We start from the raw sequence: 20,576 nt of genomic DNA, 5'->3' as shown, positions 1-20,576 counted from the left end.
GCACTGACGGGACAACACGAACCCATCTGCTTGCAAACGCTTTCAAAGTAGAAACAAACGAAACCCAAGGGGTTATTTCAAGGACGTTCAGGGTATTGTTTCAAGTTCTCCAAACCACACAGGGAAACGTCCCAGAGATGCCCCAGAAAGACGCCTCAAGGCTTCACCTTCACCTTCACCTCAGACACGCTGAGGGCACCTGAGGGGGTAAAGCAACACGGGGAAGGGCTTGGGCGCTCTCTCGTGATGGCACACCAATCCTGGATGGGAAAGCACTTGGAGGAGACAGAGACACGACGATTTTACGCGTGTATATCTGTATTTTATAGTCATTTATAGAGACAGGGAGAGCAAAAGGCCTCCACGCACGAGAAGCGCCCACCGGCGCCCGGGGAGATTGATGCGCCGCCGCGCCTTTTATACCTGGCGCCAAAACGCCTCTGCCGGAACTAACTTTAGCGGCGCATCACTTTCCCGCCGTCACTGTCTCTTTGTAATGTCCTTCCGCTAGAGAAAATATTCCCCTTTTCAGTCTCCCCGTCGCTCGCCGCCCTCCTCCAGACCCCTGGGAGGGGAGAGAACGGGGGAAAGGGGAAACGCCCTAAGTCATCCCTATGGCAGAACGAGAGGAAGACTGATCCGCCCTTCCTCGGCACCGCGGACTCTTTTGGCGGAGGTAGCGGCGGATTGTTCCGTCTTTATCTTCTCTCGCGGTATCCTTCCGCCATGGCCTCCTGGACTCACTTCCGGGTCGGCCATTTTGTGCTTCCGCGCGGCGGGAGGGGCGGGAACAGCCGCCGGGAGAAGGGGGGCGGAGCGGAGGGGGCGGTGCCTGGCTCCGGGAACAGCCGCGGGGAGGCGGGGCGGAGCGGAGGGGGCGGTGCCTGGCTCCGGGAACAGCCACGGGGAGAAGGGGCGGAGCGGAGGGGGCGGTGCCTGGCTCCGGGAACAGCCACGGGGAGAAGGGGCGGAGCGGAGGGGGCGGCGCCTGGCGCCGGGAACAGCCGCGGGGAGGAGGGGCGGAGCGGAGGGGGCGGCGCCTGGTTCGGGAACAGCCGCGTGCGGGGGGGGGCAGGAGCCGCCGCGTGAGTGGGGCCGGGGGGGGGGGGGGGGGGGCGAGGGGAGACCCCCGAGAGGGTCAGAGAGACCCCCCTGTGAGGGACCCCCTGTCCTGAGGGGCTGGGGGCGATGGGGACGGGCCGTGTCCTGGGGGTCCCGGAGGGGTCCGGCGCGGGGGGCCCTGAGGGGGGTCTGGGCGGGAAGGAGGGTGAGGGGCCGGGGGGGGGGGCGAGGGGCCCGTGGGGAGGGGGCTCGGGAGGGTTTTGGGGAGGTTTGAGGCAGATCCGCGCAGGCTGTGCGTGGGGAGGGGGCTCGGGAGGGTTTTGGGGAGGTTTGAGGCAGATCCGCGCAGCTGTGCGTGGGGAGGGGGCTCGGGAGGGGTTTGGGGAGGTTTGAGGCAGATCCGTGCAGGCTGTGCGTGGGGAGGGGGCTCGGGAGGGGTTTGGGGAGGTTTGAGGCAGATCCGTGCAGGCTGTGCGTGGGGAGGGGGCTCGGGAGGGGTTTTGGGGAGGTTTGAGGCAGATCCGCGCAGCTGTGCGTGGGGAGGGTTCGGAGGGGGCGTGGGGGGTTTGTCCGCGGTGGTCGCTGCCGCCGGTAACGGGCGACGTGCGCCCCGGGCCCTGGGGAGGCAGCGGGAGGCTCCCAGACAGCGAGCGGCAAAGGGGCCGTGTAACAGGGGGAGAAACTGGTGTCGGCTTCACTTTTCTACCCCAAAAGAGCTGAAAACCCCGGTGCCACAGGAGCTGGTGGCCGGCTGTGTCCAGGCAGGGTTTGCCACAGCCGTGTGTGGGACATGGGCAGGTGTTTGCAGCGGGAAGGACACGTAAAAACTCTTGGAGAAGGGAGAAAGAGGGGGAAAAAAAACCCCCAAACTGAAAAGTCCTGAAGGGTCGGAGGGGTTGTGGTAGTCTGATGGTAAATACATCAGAGGTCCCGAGTGCTGGGTGAAGTCCGAGTGGGGCTGTGAGCCTCAGGTGATAACAGCCCAAGGCGGGATGGAGCGGGGTGTGTGTGTGGAGGGAGGCGATAAGCTCACACACAGCCTGCCCACTCTCCCACAGAACTGTAATTGAAGGGGAAAAGCTGCCCCTGCAGGGGCTGAGTGCTGTTGGTCTCGGTGCCCCTTGGCACAGACGCTCGTTTGTAGCCACGTGCTGGGCGTCAGCCAGGAGTTAATGGGCAAGGCTTTAAAGTCAGGCTTTGGTAGGACTGGCACAGCGCTGGGGAAAGGGGCTGTTGCCATCACTGTGCTGCCTGATGTAGCTTGGAATATATGGGGACACTGCTGTGAGGTCTGTTGGGTTCTGTGCCTTTTATGACATTGAGCAAGTCTCTGGAGGGTCTGAGGTTTGTTTTACCCTCAGCCAGCACAGAGCTGGGCTCGTCCCCCCATGTGTGTGGCTGGTGCTGGGGTCAGAAAGTGTCTCTGAGGTACAATCACGTTATGAAGGTCCATTAGGGATAGAAACAGTGTCACAACCAGCTTTGCTGTTGCTTTTGTAGGATCTGCTCTTGGAACAGGATCCACATGGGCGAGTGTCTGTGTCCGTGCAAGGCGCCCTTGAGGTAGGTGGGAGTTTGCAGGAGCTCTGGTCTGTTTGCTGAGCCCATGTGCTGCCTTCTCCTGATGTTTTTGGGTCAGGGAACTGAAACAATGCCTGTTTATGCCTGTTTATTGATTGTGTGGGGCCTGATTCTCTAAGGGAAGATGGTGTGTCCAGATGGACCGTAGTTGTACAGCACCTTTGAAACATCCCTGCCTCACTGCCTTCCCATTTCTTGCTTTTAAAGCAGCTTTTGGCACATCCTTGCTCCCATGTGTGAAGATGTCCTTAGTGGACCTGGGGAAGAGGTTGCTAGAAGCAGCTCGTCACGGCGAAGATGACGAAGTGAGGAAGCTGATGGCGAGCGGCGCTCCCTTCACCACTGACTGGGTACGTGTGGGGGCTCTCAGGGCCGAGCCAACAGCACGTGAGGGGAAATGGGAGCAGGGAAAAGGATCCAGGGCAACTGGGTTGGTAGAAAATGCATCTCTGGATTTCTGTGGTGGAGCAGATTCCAGATAAAGCACTTGGAAACCTGGGGCCTTGCTCAGGTTTGTGTGGGGATGGGTCTCTGCCTGAGGGTGCCAGGTACATCACTGATGCCAGGAGGGTTTTCCCATCACCAGTTGTCTTCATTTCCTAGTCTAACACTCCTTCACTTGTAGCTGTGTGGGATGAAGGGATTAACTGCACCAAGAGGTCGCAGAGCCCTTTCCTGAGCAGAGGTGAAATCATCTGTCGTGGTGCTGAGGTGGCAGAGCTGTTCTGCTGTGGTGTGGGAAAGGGACTTGGCACAGGGGAGGAAGTAGAAGCATGTTTTGGTCTTTGTGTTGTCAGATTACTTAAAGATCCCTAAAAAGTTCATCAGGAAAGTGACTGGACCTGCAGCCCCTTACTCCTGGGGCAGAAAAACACCACGCTTACATTAACATCTTCCAGAGGCTTTGTCAGTGTAATGCCTGTGGTGGTTTCTGCTGCCTCCTCTTGCTGGGGACAGCCAGTAACTCTCCTAAATACCCCCCACAGCTGGGGACTTCACCTCTTCACCTCGCTGCCCAGTATGGCCACTACTCCACGGCAGAGGTGCTGCTTCGGGCCGGGGTCAGCAGAGACGCCCGGACAAAGGTGGATCGGACGCCGCTGCACATGGCTGCGGCCGATGGACACGCTCACGTCGTGGACCTGCTCATTAGGGTGAGGGCTGTCCCTCAGGAGGGGCTTTAGGGACAGTCTGAATCATCCCTGGACTTAAGGGGGGACGTCCCTGTTTAAATGCTGTGCAGGCACCACCTTGAATCACAGGATGGTGGGAGTGGGAAGGGCCCTGCAGAGCTCCTCCAGCCCCTGCTGAAGCAGGTTCCCCTGGCTCAGGGGGCTCAGGAACGTGTCCTGGGGGGTTTGGGAACCTCCTGAGAAGGAGCCTCCACACCCTCCCTGGGCAGCCTGGCCCAGGGCTCCCTGCCCTCAGCACCAAAGCACTTGCTCCTTGGGTTTTAGTGGCATTTCTTGTGTTACAGCCTGTGCCCATCACCCCTTGTGCTGTCCCTGGCCACCACACACCAAACACCGGCCCCATCCCCCTGACACCCACCCTGGAGGGACTGAGCAGCATTGCTGAGGTGCCCCTGAGCTCAGGCTGCTGTTCCCCAGGCTCAACAGCCCCAGGGCTGCAGCCTTTCCTCCTCACACACATGTTGCAGCCCCTCAGCATCTCGGCAGCCCTGCACTGGCCTCTCTGCAGCACTTCCCTGTCTCTCCTGAGCTGGGCAGCCCAGCCCTGGCCACAGGACTCCAGCTGAGGCCTCCTCAGGGCAGAGCAGAGGGGGAGGAGCTGCAGAGGGGTGACAGGTCCCTGTTTCAGAACGGGGCCGATGTCAATGCCAAGGACATGCTGAAGATGACGGCTCTGCACTGGGCGGCGGAGCACAACCACCCCGACGTCGTGGAGCTGCTCATCAGATCCGGGGCTGACGTCCACGCCTTCAGCAAGTTTGACAAGTCAGCTTTTGATATTGCTTTGGACAAGAACAACCCAGAGACTCTGGTAATGCTACAGGTAGGTTGGGGAGGGAGAAACTCGCTGGTGATTGTCTGACCCCCCTCCAACAGGATCCGTTTTGCTCTGGTGCAGATGCCAGTTGGGTCTGTTGGCATCAGCTGCTGTTTGCAGAGAGAACTGGAAATACAACGAGGTTGGGGTTATTTCTGTGTCTGCCAGGGCTCAGCAGCTGATGGGGTTTTATCCCACACCCACAATGCAAGCTGCCAAGTTGAGGTGACAGTTGTGTCACTGTTGGTGCCCCTGACCTGCTGCAGAGAGAAATAATCTGCCCCTACAATGCTGGAAGGATGCTAAATAGCAGCAAAGATGTGATGAACACATGCCTGACCCTGCTGTCTTTCCTAGGAAGCAATGCAGAGCCAGGTGAACAGTCACTCAGAGAGGACAAGTCCCATCCCCAGCAGCCTGACTCTCTCCTCACCCCTCATCCTTTCACCGGGGGATGTTCTCGATCTCGCTGGGCTCATCTCTTCAGTGAACACCAAATCAGCCTCAAGTAAGTTGACTGTTTTGATGACTTTGAGTGGCAAAATCTCGAAGGCAGCTCCCAGGGCTGCTTACCAGTAGAGGGCACATGGTCATCAACAGAGGCAGAGTGGGGAAATAGAGCCAAACACGCCCAGCTGACGCTTCCTGCCCCCGGAATGTTTTTGCTCTGGAAGGTAACACAGCAGATTTGTGGCTCGTGTCAATAAAGGTGGTTCCACCACAAGCTCTGCTGAGCTCAGCTGTGAGGCTGCTCCAGGTCTGCTACAAGCAATTGAGCTTGAGAAAATGGATTTGGCTGATTGCAAGAGAGAGGAATCTGTCTGTGCCAGATCCTGAGCAGGGCAGGGTGCTCAGGGAGCAGTTTGCTTTGTACTTTCCTGGCTACAAGCACCGAGTGGGGGCTTTGCCATATAGAGTTGTTGAGTGAGGAAATTGTTTCCTCTTCCATCTGTGAGGAAAGTGCAGTGTCACAGGCTCACAACATCACCTTCTGCAAGCTCAAAGGGGCGTCAGACTTGGGTTGTTTTTACCCAGGGTGATGCTTTGGTCCCAGCAGATGGATTTGGCTCTGCCTGGGAGCCAGGTGGGAGTCACAGAGGCCAACATCCCACTGAAAGGCTGTTGGAAGACACCTGATGTCCAGCTTAAACACGCTCCCAGCCTGCTTAGACCCTGTCCTGCTGCAAATACAGCCCTTTAGTTCAAATCCTTCTTCTTTTTCCATCACCTTCCTTCCTTTGATGTGGAAGTTGATCCCACCCCCTCTCTGCTGCTGGGCTAAGCAAGCTGCTCAGCCCAAGTCCCGTGGTGGATGGGTGAGTGGCCACAGGCAGAGCTGCAGATGAGCTCTTGGCGCTCACCTTGTAAATCCCCATCTCTCCCCTCATGTATCCTACCCCATAATCGCCCTTTTCAGCACTTATTGACCCCGTGTGACTGGACTGAAATACCCAGGGCTTTCCCCCCAGGGCCCTTCAGGCCTCAGGAGCAGCTGGGCAGTGTGGAACAGCCGAGGTCTCCTGCTCTCACCCCACCAGGAGGGTGTTTCCCAGCGTCCCACAAGAGGGCATCAGGGTCTGCGCCTTCACTGGAACAAAACGTGGCTTTATTTGACACAGCCAGTCATTTTTCTTGCCTCCCTCAAATTCCCAACGTGTTTTGTTATGAGGAAAAGTATTTTTTTTTACGTGGGAACAAATGTTTTGAGCTTGTTCTGAACAGATTCTGCTTCCCAGCTGCTGTGAGCAGTGGCCAGGCCTGTGGTGTGCTCACACGCCTGGCCCACGGCCCCGGGAAAGCTCCATCCCTTGCAAAGAACCTTTATAAACTCCAGAGCCTGTGAGAAAGAGAGGAGAGAGGTTGCAAGGGTTAAGGCAGGGGAACTCGACCTTCCCTTTGTGTGCTCACAGCCCATTTGTCTGTGCTGGCAGGGAGGTACAGGATCTCTCTCTTGTTTTAAGGAGGAATTGTGGGGTTTGTGCGCCGAGTTTGCGCCCGTTTAACTAATTTCCTGTTCCATTCTTACAAAGTCTGCCTTTGAATAATGCTTAGTGTGGTCAATTGGAGGAAGAAACATTGTTTTTTTGGAACCCAGGAGCCTTGTTTATCTCGTTCACATCAAGAGCTCGTTGCAGTCACCGTGGTCTTTCCGTTGCTGAACCTGAGAGGGGAGGGAGGGAGGAAGGACCCGTGTGCCCTGAGTGACCGACTCCAGCCTGGCAGCCAGCCTGCCCTCTTGGAGCTCTTACAGTAAAGCTGCAGCAAATCAGCTCACATTTGCTGCTCTCTCTGTTAAACAATTCAGAAAACACCTAATTAAATACCCACTTCAAATCATCCTAAAGTATCCAGAGTGGGTGCAGTCTGTCCTAAAGTATCCCACCAAAACCGCCTCCCTCCCCCCCCCTCAGAGCCCAGGCAACACTTCATACCCCGTGCCTTGATCCAAATTGTCCCATCCTGGCTGCTTTATTAGCCTTTGGGGTACAGGGGTGCTGCCACCTCTTTGGTTTGCCCTTGTCCCTCCCACACAGGCAGCTCACACCTCTCCATGGTGCAGGTCTCCAACTCGGCGCTTGCCCCTCGCCGAAGCCTCAGCAGCACTCTGCAGCTCAGAGACACAGGTGGGGGAAAGAGGTCAGATAACAACCCCAGTTTGCATAGTTCCAGCCTCAAACCTGCATAGTTGTAGCCAACCACTTGGTAGGAAATTGAAGGGAACTGAAGATGTGGACAGGAATTTGCTTTCCTTCAGGGTGAGAGTGAGGAGAAATATCTGTGAAGCAGTGAGTCAATTTTGTTTATTTAAACCCAGTTATTGGTAACAGCTGCTGTTCTTTTAATTAACTTCATTTTTATTGACCACCTTGCCAGCACAGTGTTGTTGCTCTTGATGTGCTTTAACAGTTCTATAGAAAGGGAAGAAAACCGACCCAAAAGCTCCAAAACATGGGTTTGCTTTGCTGTATAAACACAGATCAATGTTTGCCGAAGAAGGACGTTGTCTGGAAGGCTTTCTGTCCCCAGTTTGCTGGGAAGTGTTGGTGGCAGCGAGTGTTTTGAGCCTCTCCTGGAAAGGGAAAGCTTTTTCTCATGGAAAGGTTTGGGCGTTGCTTGTGCTGGGGTTTGTTTCACGTGTGTTTGTGGGGTGTTGTGTGTAATTAACCTGATTCAGGAACCTGATACAGTTTGCAGAATCCTTTCACCTGGGAATTCGTTTCTGTTCCCCAAAGCTGAGTGCTTTCCCTCAAACCTAGACACAGCAGCTTGAGCTCTGCAGGGCTGCTGGTGCCACGCTGCTGACTGCTTGAGCCTCTTCCTCTCTGGCACCCGGAGCACGGGCAGCGGGTCACATCCCCCCCGGTTTCCTCCCTGGGAGCAGGATGCAGCCCAGGCTTTGCAGCGCTGATTATTTGTGTGAGCTGTGAAATCAGACAGTCAATGTGTCCCAGGGAGCTGAGCCTGGCTGCAGTCATCTGGCCAAACCAAACAACCTCCTGGTGTGGACAGGGCTCCTGAGGCACAGAGAGCTTTTGGCGTGCGGTTTGTCTTCTGCGGGGCTGGGGGAAGGGTTGTGTGGAAGGAGGCTTTGCAGAGCCAGGTCTGCTTAACAGCTGCCTCCAGCTCTAGGCTTTTTAATCTAATTAATATCCCTGTGTGCTGGTACTTGCTAATTCACACAGAAAACACTGGCTTCACTCCAGAGCTCTTTACTCCAGGGCTTCTTTTGCCAAGGTGCAGGGGGTCTTGTTTTCATCCCCGTGCAAAGCCTTTCTGTATGTCCGGGCTGTTTCTCACCAACAGCCACCCCAGGAGTCCCCACCTGCCTACTTGAGCTTTTCCACTAGACTTCAGTTTCTATTCAAGGAAGAGAGAAGGAAACACTGACCTTTATTTGGCTCTTATTTGTCAAGGTAGGACGGAGGAAGCAGCGGGAACAACCGCCATGGACTCTGCCATCCAGCACGTGGTTGGCAGCGGAGGGCAGCGCGTCATCGCCATCGTGTCAGACGGGGTTCCCCTGGGCAGCCTCAGCCAGCCCTTCATCCTCAGCCTGAGGGATGGGCAGCAAGGTGAGGAGGAGCTGAGCTGGGGAGGATTAACCTCACACAGAATCAAAGCCTGGCCCTGAAGCCCACTGGGCTGCTGTGGGCTGGCTCGTCAGCACCGTGGTGTGACGGGGCCTGGCCTGGCTGCTGAGCTCCAGGAGGAGCTGAATTGTCTGTGGGGTTTACATCAGCAGTAAAACTTGCCAGAGACTTGTTTGTAGCTTAATACACTCTGCTACACTTGAGTGTTTTGGTCTTTGCCTTCAAACCAAGCACCCTCAGCACGTGCCAAGTTCGCTGTTGTCTCTTTGGCAGCCGGGTGAAGGTGATTCCTTCAGCTCAGCTGGTGGAGCTGCAGCCTGACACCCTTCAGTCACTCCATCCTTCTCATAAAACTTTGTACCAGGCCATTAACACCAGCTTAAACACCCCTTTTCCTCCTGTGGCTCTGCTGCACTTGCCTGGGGTGATACAATTACCAGTTTTACAAAGCAGATGTAAGTCACAAAGCAGGGCACAGGCAGTTTCTGCCTCCCCCAGGGCTGTAATTCATCAGCCTCAGCTGCTGCCCACGGCTCTTTTCCTGGGGACACTCAGACTTGGGATGAACTGGTGCAGGGACAGAGGCTCAGGGCACAGAGTTGCTCTGCAGTGGGAGATGGGCCATGTCCCTTCATCCTGGCTGCAGACTTCCCCCCTGGAAAGCAACTTAACCAAAGCTCTTAATTATGCAGAGCTATTTGCCAAACTACTGCAAATCATTCCTGGCTCCTAACTCAGTCTGAGGAGGACAAAGGGAGAACTGTTTAGGTAGCTACCTCCAGTAGCTCACGTGGTGCCTTTTCTCCTCCTGGGCTGGGCTGATTCTTGCTGCTGGAAACCCATGGCTGGGGATTTACAGCACGTCTGTAGCTCTGGTGTGTGCTTAAAGCTGATTCTGAGCTTAGCCACTGCCACTTGGCCCTGGGAAGTTTCGAGGAGAGCTTTCTGTTCCTCTCACTTTGCCTCTCTCTGTTGTTATCTGCGTCACTGTGGCCTCAGAAGGACAGTTTTTACCTCCTGTGTTTTCTGAAATCCAGATCTTTGGTTTCAGAGCTGTCAGCCCCAGTGTGCTGAACTCCCAGGGTGTTTTTGGGCCTAAATAAACACAACTGGAAACCCAGAGTTTCTCTCCTCTCTGGGAGGACTTCAGCATTGCCAGTCCACAAGTCTCCTCCCGAGCTCTGCTGGTGCTCTGAATTCAGAGAAGCCTTTTGGGAAACATCTGTGCAAAAGCAGATCTCACACTGTGTCGTTTGTCACCTTTGGATTTCTCAGAGTTAACTGCACCTGCTGGTCAGGCTGCACAAGAGTCTGGTGCTGAGGACAGAGACGATGCAGAAGACAGGGAGAAGCCACTGGCCAAGAAGCAGAAAGTGGAAGAGCATGTAGATGGCTGGAAGGGAGATGAGGTAGATGCTCCTGCTTCTATCTTTGCTGTTTTCCTGGGTGTTTCTGTCTCTGCTGTGCTGAGGCTGTCAGCTCCTGGTCTGCTGACACCTTCTCCAAATAGAGATGAGCTGGGGGAAGTCTCTGGGACAAGCTCTGCTCAGAGTTCCCCACTCAGAGTTCCCCACTGAGAGGAGGAAGAAGGCTCCTCTCAATCGCCTCTCTACCTTTCAGCACTAATAGCTCTTTATTTCCCTTGCCTCTTGCTTACACCCACTTGCAACCTTTGAAATCCATCAGTGGGATCCCAGAGAACTCCCCAGCCCACCTCCCTGCCTGCTGCCAGGCTGTGCTTCCCCACCCCCCTGTGCCTTCCCCAGCTGAGCAGAGCTCGACCCAAACCCCTTTCCAGCACAGTGCAGAGCGTGTTCCTTCCATAGCTCGCAAGCTTTGGGCTCAGGGTTCTCTCCTGTCACCCTGAGGCTTCCCCTGAGTGCTTAGCTCACCCTTTCCTTTCCTGCAGGACAGTGTGGAGAGGGAAGTGCTGCAGCAGCAGCTGCAGGAGGCGAAGCTGCAGGCGCAGGAGTGTCGCAGCCAGCTGCTGCAGAAGGAGCACGAGGCGCAGCGCTGCCGCCTGAGGCTGGAGGCCATGGCCAGGCCCAGCACAGCCGGGGCCCAGCCCTTGCTGGTGGCCTCAGCAGACACCCAGGGACCTGTGCTGGCCCTGCTGGAAACGGAGCAGCCGACTGACACCGCCGTGGAGACCGTCAGCTCCAGAGGAAGATGCTCAATAGACTTTGAGAAAAACCCCATGAACAAGTGAGGTTTAAACAACCACCATCCCACACAGCCAGCTGTGGGCCATGGGAAGGCTCCTGGGGCAGCTGGGCTGCCCTCAGAGGGGGTCTTCTCACAAGGTAAAACCTCACAGCTCAGCCAACAATGTGCTGCTTTGGGGATGTTTTTTGTCCTGGTTTTGTCCCCGTTGCCAGGATTCAGGGTAGTGATTCCCCCCCAGTCCCCAGCCTCGCTGCCTTTTGAGGACCCAAGTGCATTTATTTATAACCTCTGTAGCTGTATTTATAAATAAGACTTCTAAACTCTTCTTTTCTTTGCCCAAAAGCTGTTTTGGAGAGGCCTTTAACAAGGATTCTGTACCCCTTGCCTCAGTTCCTGGTTACTGATCGCTCCAGCCTCTCCTCAGCAGCTGCCAGCACACGTTTCATCTCCTGTTCCCCACAGCAGGGACAATATGGGGCTGTTTGAACTAAAAACCCCCATCAGAGTGTTTGAGCTGGGATGGAAGCAACCCCATGCTGATGGTTCCAGCTGCCAGGGAACATCCTTCCCCTTTGGCTTCGACCTTCTGCCTGAACTTTGACGCTGAGCAGCCGCCACGGCCGTGTTGTGCCTTCCCCTGAAAAGGGTCGATTTCACCTAAAAGTCCCTCCAAAACTTCCCCATTGGATGAGTAAAGAGAAAATCCTGAAGCTGTTGGTGCTGCCTGAGGCAGGAGAGTTACAGCTGCTGCTGCTGCAGGGGGAAGCACGAGGGAGGACGTGCCGTGGGCTCTGACCCAAGCAGAGGTTGGATCCCATCATGGTTGGGAAGGAATTGAAATGCAGCTGCTCTGCCCTTCCCCAGAGCAGGGCTGGAGGTTTTTAAGCCAAGAGCAGCTGTTTTCTGGTCATCCACAGCAGCACAGGGCTGGTGGCAGCGGGTAAATAACCTCCCACGGGGGCCCTGGACAGACTGTGCTGCATCAGGGCTTTTCCCACCCACGCCTTCGCCCTCCTGGTGCTGCCCAGCCAGGGCTGAACAAAGCCCTTCGCTCTCACCCAGGACCAGCAGCCCCCTCCCCACTCCCTCCCCTTCCCTGGGGGCTGGAGCTGATGTTGGGGTGTGAGAGCAGAGTGGCTGGGGGGGATTTGGAGTCGGATTCACCCTGTGCTTCCCCTGTCACGGCCTCCAGACTGGGAAATCGAGGGCAGATGTCACAAAATGCCACCTCCAGCTCTGTGGGGACCCCAGGCTGGGCTCAGGGTGCTGCTGGCACCTTGTCCCACCCCCCTTTGTTCCCCCTCACCCCAGACACAGCCAGACAGGCACCGGTGTAGGAGTGACCATGGGTTTAATGGCCGTGGTTGAGCCCTGGTCCTACACAGTAGGACAAATGAGCTCTGGCGTGGGCAGCCACCGTGTCCCCAGGGGGTCCCCGGCTCCAGAGACCCCCCAAAGCAGCAAATAAATTAGAAAGGATAAAAAAACACCCCAGCCTGGGCCATGGGGACCCTCAAGGCTCCGAAGGGACCGTCCCCGGGGCAGGGGGTGTCCCGTGGGGGCTGGGGGACCCCCCCTGTCCCTGATGGGGGGCTCAGGGCCGCCCGGGGGCCGCCGGCAGCAGGAGGGGCTTGGGCAGGATGGGGGGCTTCAGGGAGAGGGAGCGCTCCAGGGTGCCAGGACGGGGACCCCAGGGTGGCCCCCCCGGGGTCCCCAGCGAGTGCATGCGGGTGAGCCCCCGGCCCGGGCCAGGGGGCCTTGTGGGGGCCCCCCCCAGCGAGTGGGTGTGTGCCAGGGCCCGGCGGGGCGGGGGGGGGCTGTCGGGGGGCACGTCCAGGCGCCGCATGGCCCCGTCCCGGGGGGTCAGGGGGACGCCGGAGAAGGGGGCGCCCGGCCGCACGCGGTTGGCAAAGGAGCCGGCGGCGGGGGGCGTCACAGGCCACCCCGAGCCCCCCGCCCCGTGCAGCCGCTGCAGCAGCTCCTCCAGCGCGGCCTTGGCCGGGGGTCCAGGCCCGGGGGGCTCCGGGCAGCCCACGGGGCCGGGGTGGGCGGCCTGGCCGCGACGAGGCTCCGCCCGGGGCGGCTGCGGGGTGGGCTCTGGGGTGGGCAGCTCCGGGGGGTCCCGCGGGGCCGGCAGCGGCGGGTACAGGCGGGGGGCGGGCGGCTGGGCCGGGGGCGGCGGGGCGGCGGCGGGGCCGGGGGGCTCCGGGGGTCCCTTGTGGCCGGGGGGCCGGCGGCAGCCGGTCGCCATCAGCCCGGCGGCCACGGCACCCAGCGCAAAGGCGCCCAGCACGCAGCCCACCAGCACCGGCACCGGCACCGCCGCCGCCGCCTCGGCACCGCGCACGCCTGCGGGACCACCCGTCAGCCCCCGCGCACACGGGGGCTCCCCAGCCCCGGGGTCCCTCCCCAGCCCTGGGGTCCCTTTCCATCCCTGGGGTCCCCTTCCCATGATCCCTCCCCACCCCCAGGGTCCCTTTCCATCCCTGGGGTCCCTCCTCATCCCCAGGGTCCCCCCCTATCCCCATGATCCCTTTCCATCCCTGGGTTCCTCCCCATCCCTGGGGTCCTTCCCAGTCCCTGAGGTTCCCCACCCTGAGCCCCCTCCTGGTTTCTGAGGTGCCCCTAACCCCAGCATCCCCCCCACCCGTGGGATCCCGCTCACATCCCAGAGATCCCTCCCGGTCCCTGAGGATCCCTCCCCAGGTTCCTCCCCATGTGTCAAGGTGGGACAAGGGGGTGTCACTGACCATGAGCCACGTCCCCATCGCTGTCCCCTGCAGCTGGTGCATCTGTGAGAGCAGAGACCCCATGTTGTGTCACCCTGGTGCCACCCGTGTCCCCAGAGGTTCCCATGGTGACCCCCCCACGTCCCCCACCTTCACCCGGGCAGCTCCCCACGATCCCGGGGGATCCCTCCACGTCCTGCTCGAAGCCGCTCCTGTGGCACACAGAGGGGGATGTCACCCCCTCGCCAAGAGATGGGGGGTGGGAGGGAGCCCCCAGGGAAGGGGGGTCCCCACTCACGGCAGGTCCTTGGAGAAGGGGACGCAGCCCTCAGCCGGCAGCCACACGCAGTAGGGGTCCCGGGCGGCCAGGCAGCTCCTGCATGGGGGGCTCAGCGTGTGGGTGCCCTCACACAGCCTTGTGCCCTCACACAGCCCTGTGCCCTCACACCCCTGCACACCCCACAGCCTTTGCACGCCCCCATGTACGCCCCCAAGTCCCCGTGTCCTCTCTGTCCTCCCGCACCCTCGTGTCCTCTCACCCACCCTGGTGTGCTCCCCCACCCTTGTGTCCCCCTCCCCAGCTCACCTCCTGCAGGCTCCGTGCCGGGCGCAGCGGCTCAGGGGCAGCCGCACCAGGCACCCGGCGAAGGCGACGTAGAGCTCCCGGCCCGGCGGGTGCAGCTCCAGCCCCAGCACCCGGCTGGCACCTCGTGGTCCCCGGCACCTGCATCCCCCACAGCACCCATCACAATGACACCCCTCCCATGGCACCCCCAGCACCCCATGGCCCCCAGCACCTGCATCCCCCCACAGCACCCATCACAATGACACCCCTCCCATGGCACCCCCAGCACCTGCCTGACCCCCTGGCCCACATCAGCACCTCACAGTGCCCATGTGCCTCCTCCCCTGCCCCTGTACAGCACCCCCTGCACCCATCAGTGCCCACTGCCAGCACCCACCCCTGGCACTCACCGCGCAGGGTCGTAGAGGCTGATGTCCTCCAGCAGCAGCGGCTCAGAGCCTGTGTCCCCCGTGTCCCCAGGGTCCCCAGTCTCACCGGGTGCTGAGGTGCCAGCGGGGTGTCTGGTGGCCTCTGGTTGCCGTGTGGCCACCAGAACCTTCAGCACCCGCCCGTCCTCAGCACCCAGGAAGAGCACGGTCTGGTTCCCCCACGGCCCCGCGCCCACGTCCACGGCCAGCTGTGTCAGCCTGTGCCCAGCACAGCGGGGCCTCGCACCAGGGGCTCGTGCACTTTTGCACAAGAGCTTTGCACGAGGACCTTCCCCACCCTGCAGCACCAGCTGCACCCTCCCTCCCCTGCACACCCTCCTCACATGAAACACTCTCTGTCCCCATGGCCACCCATCCCTGATGTCACCCTGTCTCCATGGCCACCCATCCCTATGGCCACCCATCCTTGTGGCAACTCATCCCTGATGTCACCCTGTCCCCATGGCCACCCTGTCTCCATGGCCACCCTGTCCCCATAGCCACCCATCCCCATGGCCACCCATCCCTGATGTCACCCTGTCCCCTTGGTCACTCTGTCTCCATGGCCACCCATCCTCGTGGCAACTCATCCCTGATGTCACCCTGTCCCCATGGCCACTCTGTCTCCATGGCCATCCATCCCCATGGCCACCCATCCCTGATGTCACCCTGTCCCCATGGCCACCCATCCCCATGGCCACCCATCCCCATGGCCACCCATCCCCGATGTCACCCATCCCAAGGCCAGCCGTGCCGCGGCGGTGCCGTGCCTGGCGCCGGTGCGGGTGAAGAGCGGCCTCCCTCCGGCGGGCGCCACGGCGCCGTGCAGCAGCGGGTGCTCTTTGGCAAAGGCCAACGTCTCGTCGGGGAAATCCCCAGAGGTGCCGATGCCGGCGGCCGCTCCCGTCCCGGCGCAGCAGCCGGGCCTGTGGCACAGCCAGCGTGGGCACCCTGCTGACCGCTGCAGCCCGGGGGGGGTGCAGCCCTGGGGGGTGCGGGGAGGGTACCTGGGCTGGGGCACCCTGTCCTCGGGCACCGGGGTCCACGTGCCGGCGGCGCCGCGGGGCTCGGCGAAGGGGCCGTCGAACGCCCGCTCCACGTCTGCCAGGTAGAAGGCGCAGACGGCCGAGCCGGGGATGCTGCGGCGGCGGCAGTGAGGGAGAGGTGGCACCGGCGCTGGGGACACCCCCGTCCCCTCCCGGCACTGCCAGCTTGGCCTCGGTTTGACCAGAGCCCCTCCGTGTCCCTCGTGGGTCCCGCTGTGTCCTCACACCCTGTTCCTGTCTGTGTGTCCTCTCCCTGTGTCCCCACGTCCCCATCTCCTGTGTCCCCGTGCCCTCAGGTCTGTCCCTCCCCTGTCCCCAGGTGGGTTTAATCTCCCTGTCCCCACATCCCCACGTCCCCAAGTGGGTTCATCTCTTCATCCCATGTCCCAGGTGGGTTCATCTCCCTGTCCCTATGTCCCCAAGGGGGTTCATCTCCCCACACCCTCCAGGTGGGTTCATCTCCCTTGTCCCCACGTCCCAAGTGGGTTCATCTCCCCTGTCCCTATGTCCCCAAGGGGGTTCATCTCCCCATCCCCTGTCCCCAGATGGGTTCATCTCCCTGTCTCCATGTCCCCACATCCCAGATGGGTTCATCTCCCCATCCCCACATCCCCAGGTAGGTTCATCTCCCCTGTCCCCATGTCCCCAAGGGGGTTCATCTCCCCATCCCCTGTCCCCAGGTGGGCTCATCTCCCTGTCCCATGTCCCCAGGAGGTTTCACCTCCCCATCCCAAGTGCCCCCCGCCCCGTGTCCCCCCACCCAGCCCATCCCCACGGCCGTGCCTGTTGGGCTGAGTGCCAAAGAGGGCGAGGACGGCGGGCCGGCCGTGGAGGGCCCAGGGGGGTGTCACGGCCTCCAGGACGTCGAAGTAGAAGACGGCGTCTCCGGGGACGGCGCAGTGCAGCCGCACCTTCAGGAAGGACGTCCAGCGCCGCTCCAGCGCCCGCGGGGAGCCGCCGCGGTCGTTGCGGCACACGCGCGCCACCCGCGCCACGGCCACCTGCCCCCGGCACCGCGCCCGTCAGCACCCGCGGGCGCCGGCACCACGGGCATCTCCCCACCCTGCGCCCACCTTGCCCAGGGCGCCGAGCTCCACCGCAACCTCCCTGAAGAAGAAGTAGACGTAGGGGCCGTAGGGCAGCGCCCGGACAAAGTGCGGCTCTGGGGAGGGGGGAGAGGGGGCAGGGGGAGGGGGCTGTCAGCCCGTCCCTGTGCTCTCCCCATCCTGTAGCCCCCCACGCCCCAGCCCCTGTCACCCTCCCCCGTGCCCCCCGGCCTGGGTACCCTGCAGCCAGCGGGAGCTGTACTTGAGGGTGCGCAGCGGCGGGCGGCCGGGGCTGAGGCTGCGGTAGATCACGGCGTCGCTCGCCTGGAAGTCGGCCACAGTGGCCGAGTACAAGCTGCCATCTGCGTGGGGAGGGAACCAGCGTCAGCCCTGTCCCCCACCCCAGAGACCCTCACCCCAGAGACCCTCATCCCAGAGACCCCCACCCCAGAGACCCCCCACCTCAGAGACCCTCACCCCAGAGACCCCCACTCCAGAGACCCCCACCCCAGAGACCCCCCACCTCAGAGACCCTCACCCCAGAGACCCTCACCCCAGAGACCCCCACCCCAGAGACCCCCCACCTCAGAGACCCTCACCCCAGAGACCCCCACTCCAGAGACCCCCACCCCAGAGACCCTCACCCCAGAGACCCCCATCCCAGAGACCCCCCACCCCAGAGACCCCCATCCCAGAGACCCTCACCCCAGAGACCCCCACCCCAGAGACCCCCACCCCAGAGACCCCCACTCCAGAGACCCCCCATCCCAGAGACCCCCACCCCAGAGACCCCCCACTCCAGAGACCCTCACCCCAGAGACCCCCAGCCCAGAGACCTTCATCCCAGAGACCCCCACCCCAGAGACCCCCACCCCAGAGACCCCCACCCCCCATCCGGCACCCACCGACAAAGAGGGCAACGACGCTCTGCTTCGCATCGAACGGGCACCGTGCCTGGCCGCTCACCTCCTCACCCTCCTGCGTCAGGCTGCTCACCTGGAGAGGGGGTGGCAAAGCCCTGAGACCCCCCCCACCCACGCTCATCCCACCCCAGCAGGGGCTGAGACCCTCCCCAGGCTCAGGACACCCAGCCCCGGCTGCTCTGACCTGGTAGGTGCGGCAGCGGGGGCTGAAGGCGTTGGTGCCGCAGGCCAGGAGGGTGCCGGCGTCGCGGGGCACCAGCACTCGGATGTAGTTGTGACACTCGTCCTGTGTTTGGGGGGACGTTTTAGGGGGGAGATGGGACACAGGGGGTCCCAGTGCCACCACCTTCCCCTGCCCTGAGCCCCCCCCGTTTGCCCTCATCCCTTGTGTCCCCACACCCCGTATCTCTGCGCCCCCCACGTACCCCGATGCCTCTGCACCACATCTACCCGTGCTCCCAACTCCCAGCACTCTGAACCCCCCAAACCTCCCCCCATACCCCACCCCACGTCCCCCCCTGCCCCTGCACCCCCCACTCAGCACCCCCCTACCTGCAGCCGGCCCCGCATGGCGCAGTTCTCCCTGTCCCGCGGCTCCCAGGTGAGGTGCTGCCGGGGGGAGCGGCTGGGTGGGCACAGGGACCCCCCTCAGCCCCCTCCGTGTCCCCTCAGCCCCTGTCCTTACCCGCTCTGGGTACAGCAGCCCCTCGTCCTGCCCTAGGTCGAAGGCGTAGATGTGGTCCCTGTGCAGGGGAAGGGGGGGTGTGAGCGTGGGGGGGCACGAGGACGTGCAAAGGGCCGTGCAAAGGGGTGTGAGGGGCATCAGGGAGTGTGTGGGGTCCGTGAGAGGGAACACGGTGGCACAAGTGCCGCAGCCGGGCGCGTGTGAGCACACACGAGCTCGCCCCAGCACGGAGCAGCGTGCAGAGGCGTTGCACAAGCGTCGCACAAGTGTCGCACAAGCGTCACACAAGCGTTGCACAAGCGTCTCACAAGCGCCCGGCCCCGCTCACCGTGCAGCCACGAGGAGGGTCCCGTTGAGGCGCAGCATGTGCTGGAAGCCGAGGCCCAGCTGGGCCGAGCCGTTGTCCCCACGGAGACCCCCGAAACGCGGGCAGGCGGCGGTGGCTGCGGGGACACGGCGGTGGGGGCACGTGGTGACGCCCCAGACCCCGGTCACAGCCCCCCCCCGGACCCCCCTCCCAGCTCACCTGCCAGCCCCACGGTGCTGCGAGCCACCAGGTCCCGAGGGAAGGTCTGGGCCAGCCCCCCGGGGATGATGGTGAGGAGGAGGAGGATGAAGGGCATCGCTGTGGGCGCCCGGAGGGGCCGCGGGGCTGAGGGTGACCCCTCCCCGGGCTGTGGGGGGCTGAGCTCAGCGGGGGGAAACTGAGGCACGGGAGGGGGAGCATAGGGCAGCCCTGGGGATGGGGGGAAGGTGCACAGCGAGAGTGGGGACGTGCTCCCAGTGCTCCCAGTGCCCCCCCCAGGGTCCCCAGTACCCTCCTCCGTGTGGTCTCAGTGCCCCCATCCCAGCAGCTCCCTCCCAGTGCTCCCAGTGCCACCAGCGCAGGGACACCGTGTCCCGCCCACCACAAGCGTGTGCAGCAGGACACGGCTGTGGGTACCCCCCAAAAACCTCCCCCCAGCACAGCACCTGGTCCACAGCACACACCCCAAACCCCCAACAGCAACAGCCCCACCTCACCAACACCCCACCACAGCCAGAGCCCCAACAGCAACAGCCCCACCTCACCAACACCCCACCACAGCCAAACCCCCCCAACAGCAACAGCCCCACTTCACCAACACCCACCACAGCCAGACCCCCAACAGCAACAGCCCCACCTCACCAACACCCCACCACAGCCAGAGCCCCAACAGCAACAGCCTCACCTCACCAACACCCCACCACAGCCAGAGCCCCCCAACAGCAACAGCCCCACCTCACCAACACCCACCACAGCCAAACCCCCCCAACAGCAAAGCCCCACTTCACCAACACCCACCACAGCCAGACCCCCAACAGCAACAGCCCCACCACAGCCAGAACCCCCCCAACAGCAAAGCCCCACCTCACCAACACCCCACCACAGCCAGAGCCCCAACAGCAACAGCCTCACCTCACCAACACACCAAGTACCTCCCACAACCCCCCAGCACCCCAAATCCACCCCGTCCCAACACTCCACTGCTCCCCCTACAACACCCCGCCGCCCTCCCGCTCCGACACCCCCCAACACCCCAACGACACCCCTCCCACCACATCCCCCCCAGCCCATCCCATCGCGTCCCAGCCCCTCGGTACCGGCTCCGCGTCCCGACCGGGCGCGATTGGCCCCGGGCGGGTCCCGAACAGCCCCGGACGGGTCCTGGACAGCCCCCGGCGGCTCCGCCCCGGAACGGGCCGGGACCGGCCGGAGCGGGGCCGGGGGCGGGACCGGGGACCCCCGTGGGAACCCGCTCGGGTCACGCAACCCCCGCTCCACACCCCCTCCCCTCCCCCCCCCCCCCCACACCCGGGGCCACCCTATAGATAGTCATTAATCCCCGTTAATGAGATTGAGCCTCATTAGGAGCTGAGGATTTGGGGGGGGGCGGGTGGGGGAGGCGCGACTTGCACACTCGTGTGAGCACACACACACACACACGCGCGTGGGAGTGGGCTCAGCGCTGCCCCGGCAGTGGGGGGACACCCGCGCGTGCACCGGGTACAGGGGACACTGGGAGGCACTGGGAGCACTGGGGTTCCCCACACTCGCGCTCCGGTCCCGAGCGGCCCCCGCCCCACTGTGGGGGGAGGGAGGGGAATTGGGTCCCTGGGGACACCCCCCGGGGTGCGAGTGGCCCGAGGGGACCCCGGGGGGACCCTCCGAGTGTTGGGGGGTCGCAGGGGCGCGGACACAGGGCGACACCTGGTGGCCGAGCG

General features: G+C 61.9%; 2 protein-coding genes across 4 annotated transcripts; one reads left to right on the top strand and one right to left on the bottom strand.

Moving 5' to 3' along the window:
• The first annotated feature begins 1,018 nt into the window (after positions 1-1,018).
• GABPB2 (GA binding protein transcription factor subunit beta 2) lies at positions 1,019-11,299 on the top strand. 3 transcript variants are annotated; one of them, XM_062016336.1, is made up of 9 exons: positions 1,019-1,085; positions 2,563-2,625; positions 2,854-2,993; positions 3,630-3,797; positions 4,465-4,659; positions 5,011-5,161; positions 8,568-8,726; positions 10,020-10,153; positions 10,654-11,299. In XM_062016336.1, exons 3-9 carry the CDS (start codon positions 2,886-2,888, stop codon positions 10,951-10,953), a joined length of 1,215 nt encoding a protein of 404 aa, XP_061872320.1. In that variant the 5' UTR covers positions 1,019-1,085; positions 2,563-2,625; positions 2,854-2,885; the 3' UTR covers positions 10,954-11,299. The 3 variants fall into 3 exon arrangements, with proteins under 3 accessions (XP_061872320.1, XP_061872319.1, XP_061872321.1); XM_062016335.1 differs by having other exon boundaries at positions 2,851-2,993; XM_062016337.1 differs by lacking the exon at positions 3,630-3,797 and having other exon boundaries at positions 2,851-2,993.
• Positions 11,300-12,254: 955 nt separating this feature from the next.
• Positions 12,255-20,017, bottom strand: SEMA6C (semaphorin 6C). The gene is made up of 18 exons (XM_062016372.1): positions 19,956-20,017; positions 18,859-19,006; positions 18,661-18,775; positions 18,333-18,390; positions 18,200-18,256; positions 17,832-17,933; positions 17,630-17,720; positions 16,964-17,086; positions 16,752-16,840; positions 16,462-16,679; positions 15,640-15,771; positions 15,403-15,558; positions 14,615-14,851; positions 14,226-14,363; positions 13,938-14,015; positions 13,790-13,851; positions 13,661-13,702; positions 12,255-13,259 (listed from the first exon to the last, which is right to left on the bottom strand). Exons 2-18 carry the CDS (start codon positions 18,953-18,955, stop codon positions 12,505-12,507), a joined length of 2,550 nt encoding a protein of 849 aa, XP_061872356.1. The 5' UTR covers positions 18,956-19,006; positions 19,956-20,017; the 3' UTR covers positions 12,255-12,504.
• Positions 20,018-20,576: the final 559 nt, after the last annotated feature.

The sequence above is a fragment of the Colius striatus genome, chromosome 29 (assembly GCF_028858725.1).
Source record: "Colius striatus isolate bColStr4 chromosome 29, bColStr4.1.hap1, whole genome shotgun sequence".
Taxonomy (NCBI): domain Eukaryota; kingdom Metazoa; phylum Chordata; class Aves; order Coliiformes; family Coliidae; genus Colius; species Colius striatus.
This window is presented reverse-complemented; position numbering and strand designations above follow the sequence as displayed.

What these genes read in the sequence shown, in the direction of transcription:
- GABPB2 (XM_062016336.1), top strand. Translation starts at nt 2,886, where the DNA reads ATGTCCTTAGTGGACCTGGGGAAGAGGTTGCTAGAAGCAGCTCGTCAC. An exon ending in TCGTGGACCTGCTCATTAGG is followed by an intron (nt 3,798 to 4,464) that starts GTGAGGGCTGTC and finishes TCCCTGTTTCAG; the next exon opens with AACGGGGCCGATGTCAATGC. An exon ending in GAACACCAAATCAGCCTCAA is followed by an intron (nt 5,162 to 8,567) that starts GTAAGTTGACTG and finishes TTATTTGTCAAG; the next exon opens with GTAGGACGGAGGAAGCAGCG.
- SEMA6C (XM_062016372.1), bottom strand. Translation starts at nt 18,955, where the DNA reads ATGCCCTTCATCCTCCTCCTCCTCACCATCATCCCCGGGGGGCTGGCC. An exon ending in ACCCTCCTCGTGGCTGCACG is followed by an intron (nt 18,391 to 18,660) that starts GTGAGCGGGGCC and finishes TCCCCTGCACAG; the next exon opens with GGACCACATCTACGCCTTCG. An exon ending in CCCGCTGCCGCACCTACCAG is followed by an intron (nt 17,721 to 17,831) that starts GTCAGAGCAGCC and finishes CCCCCTCTCCAG; the next exon opens with GTGAGCAGCCTGACGCAGGA.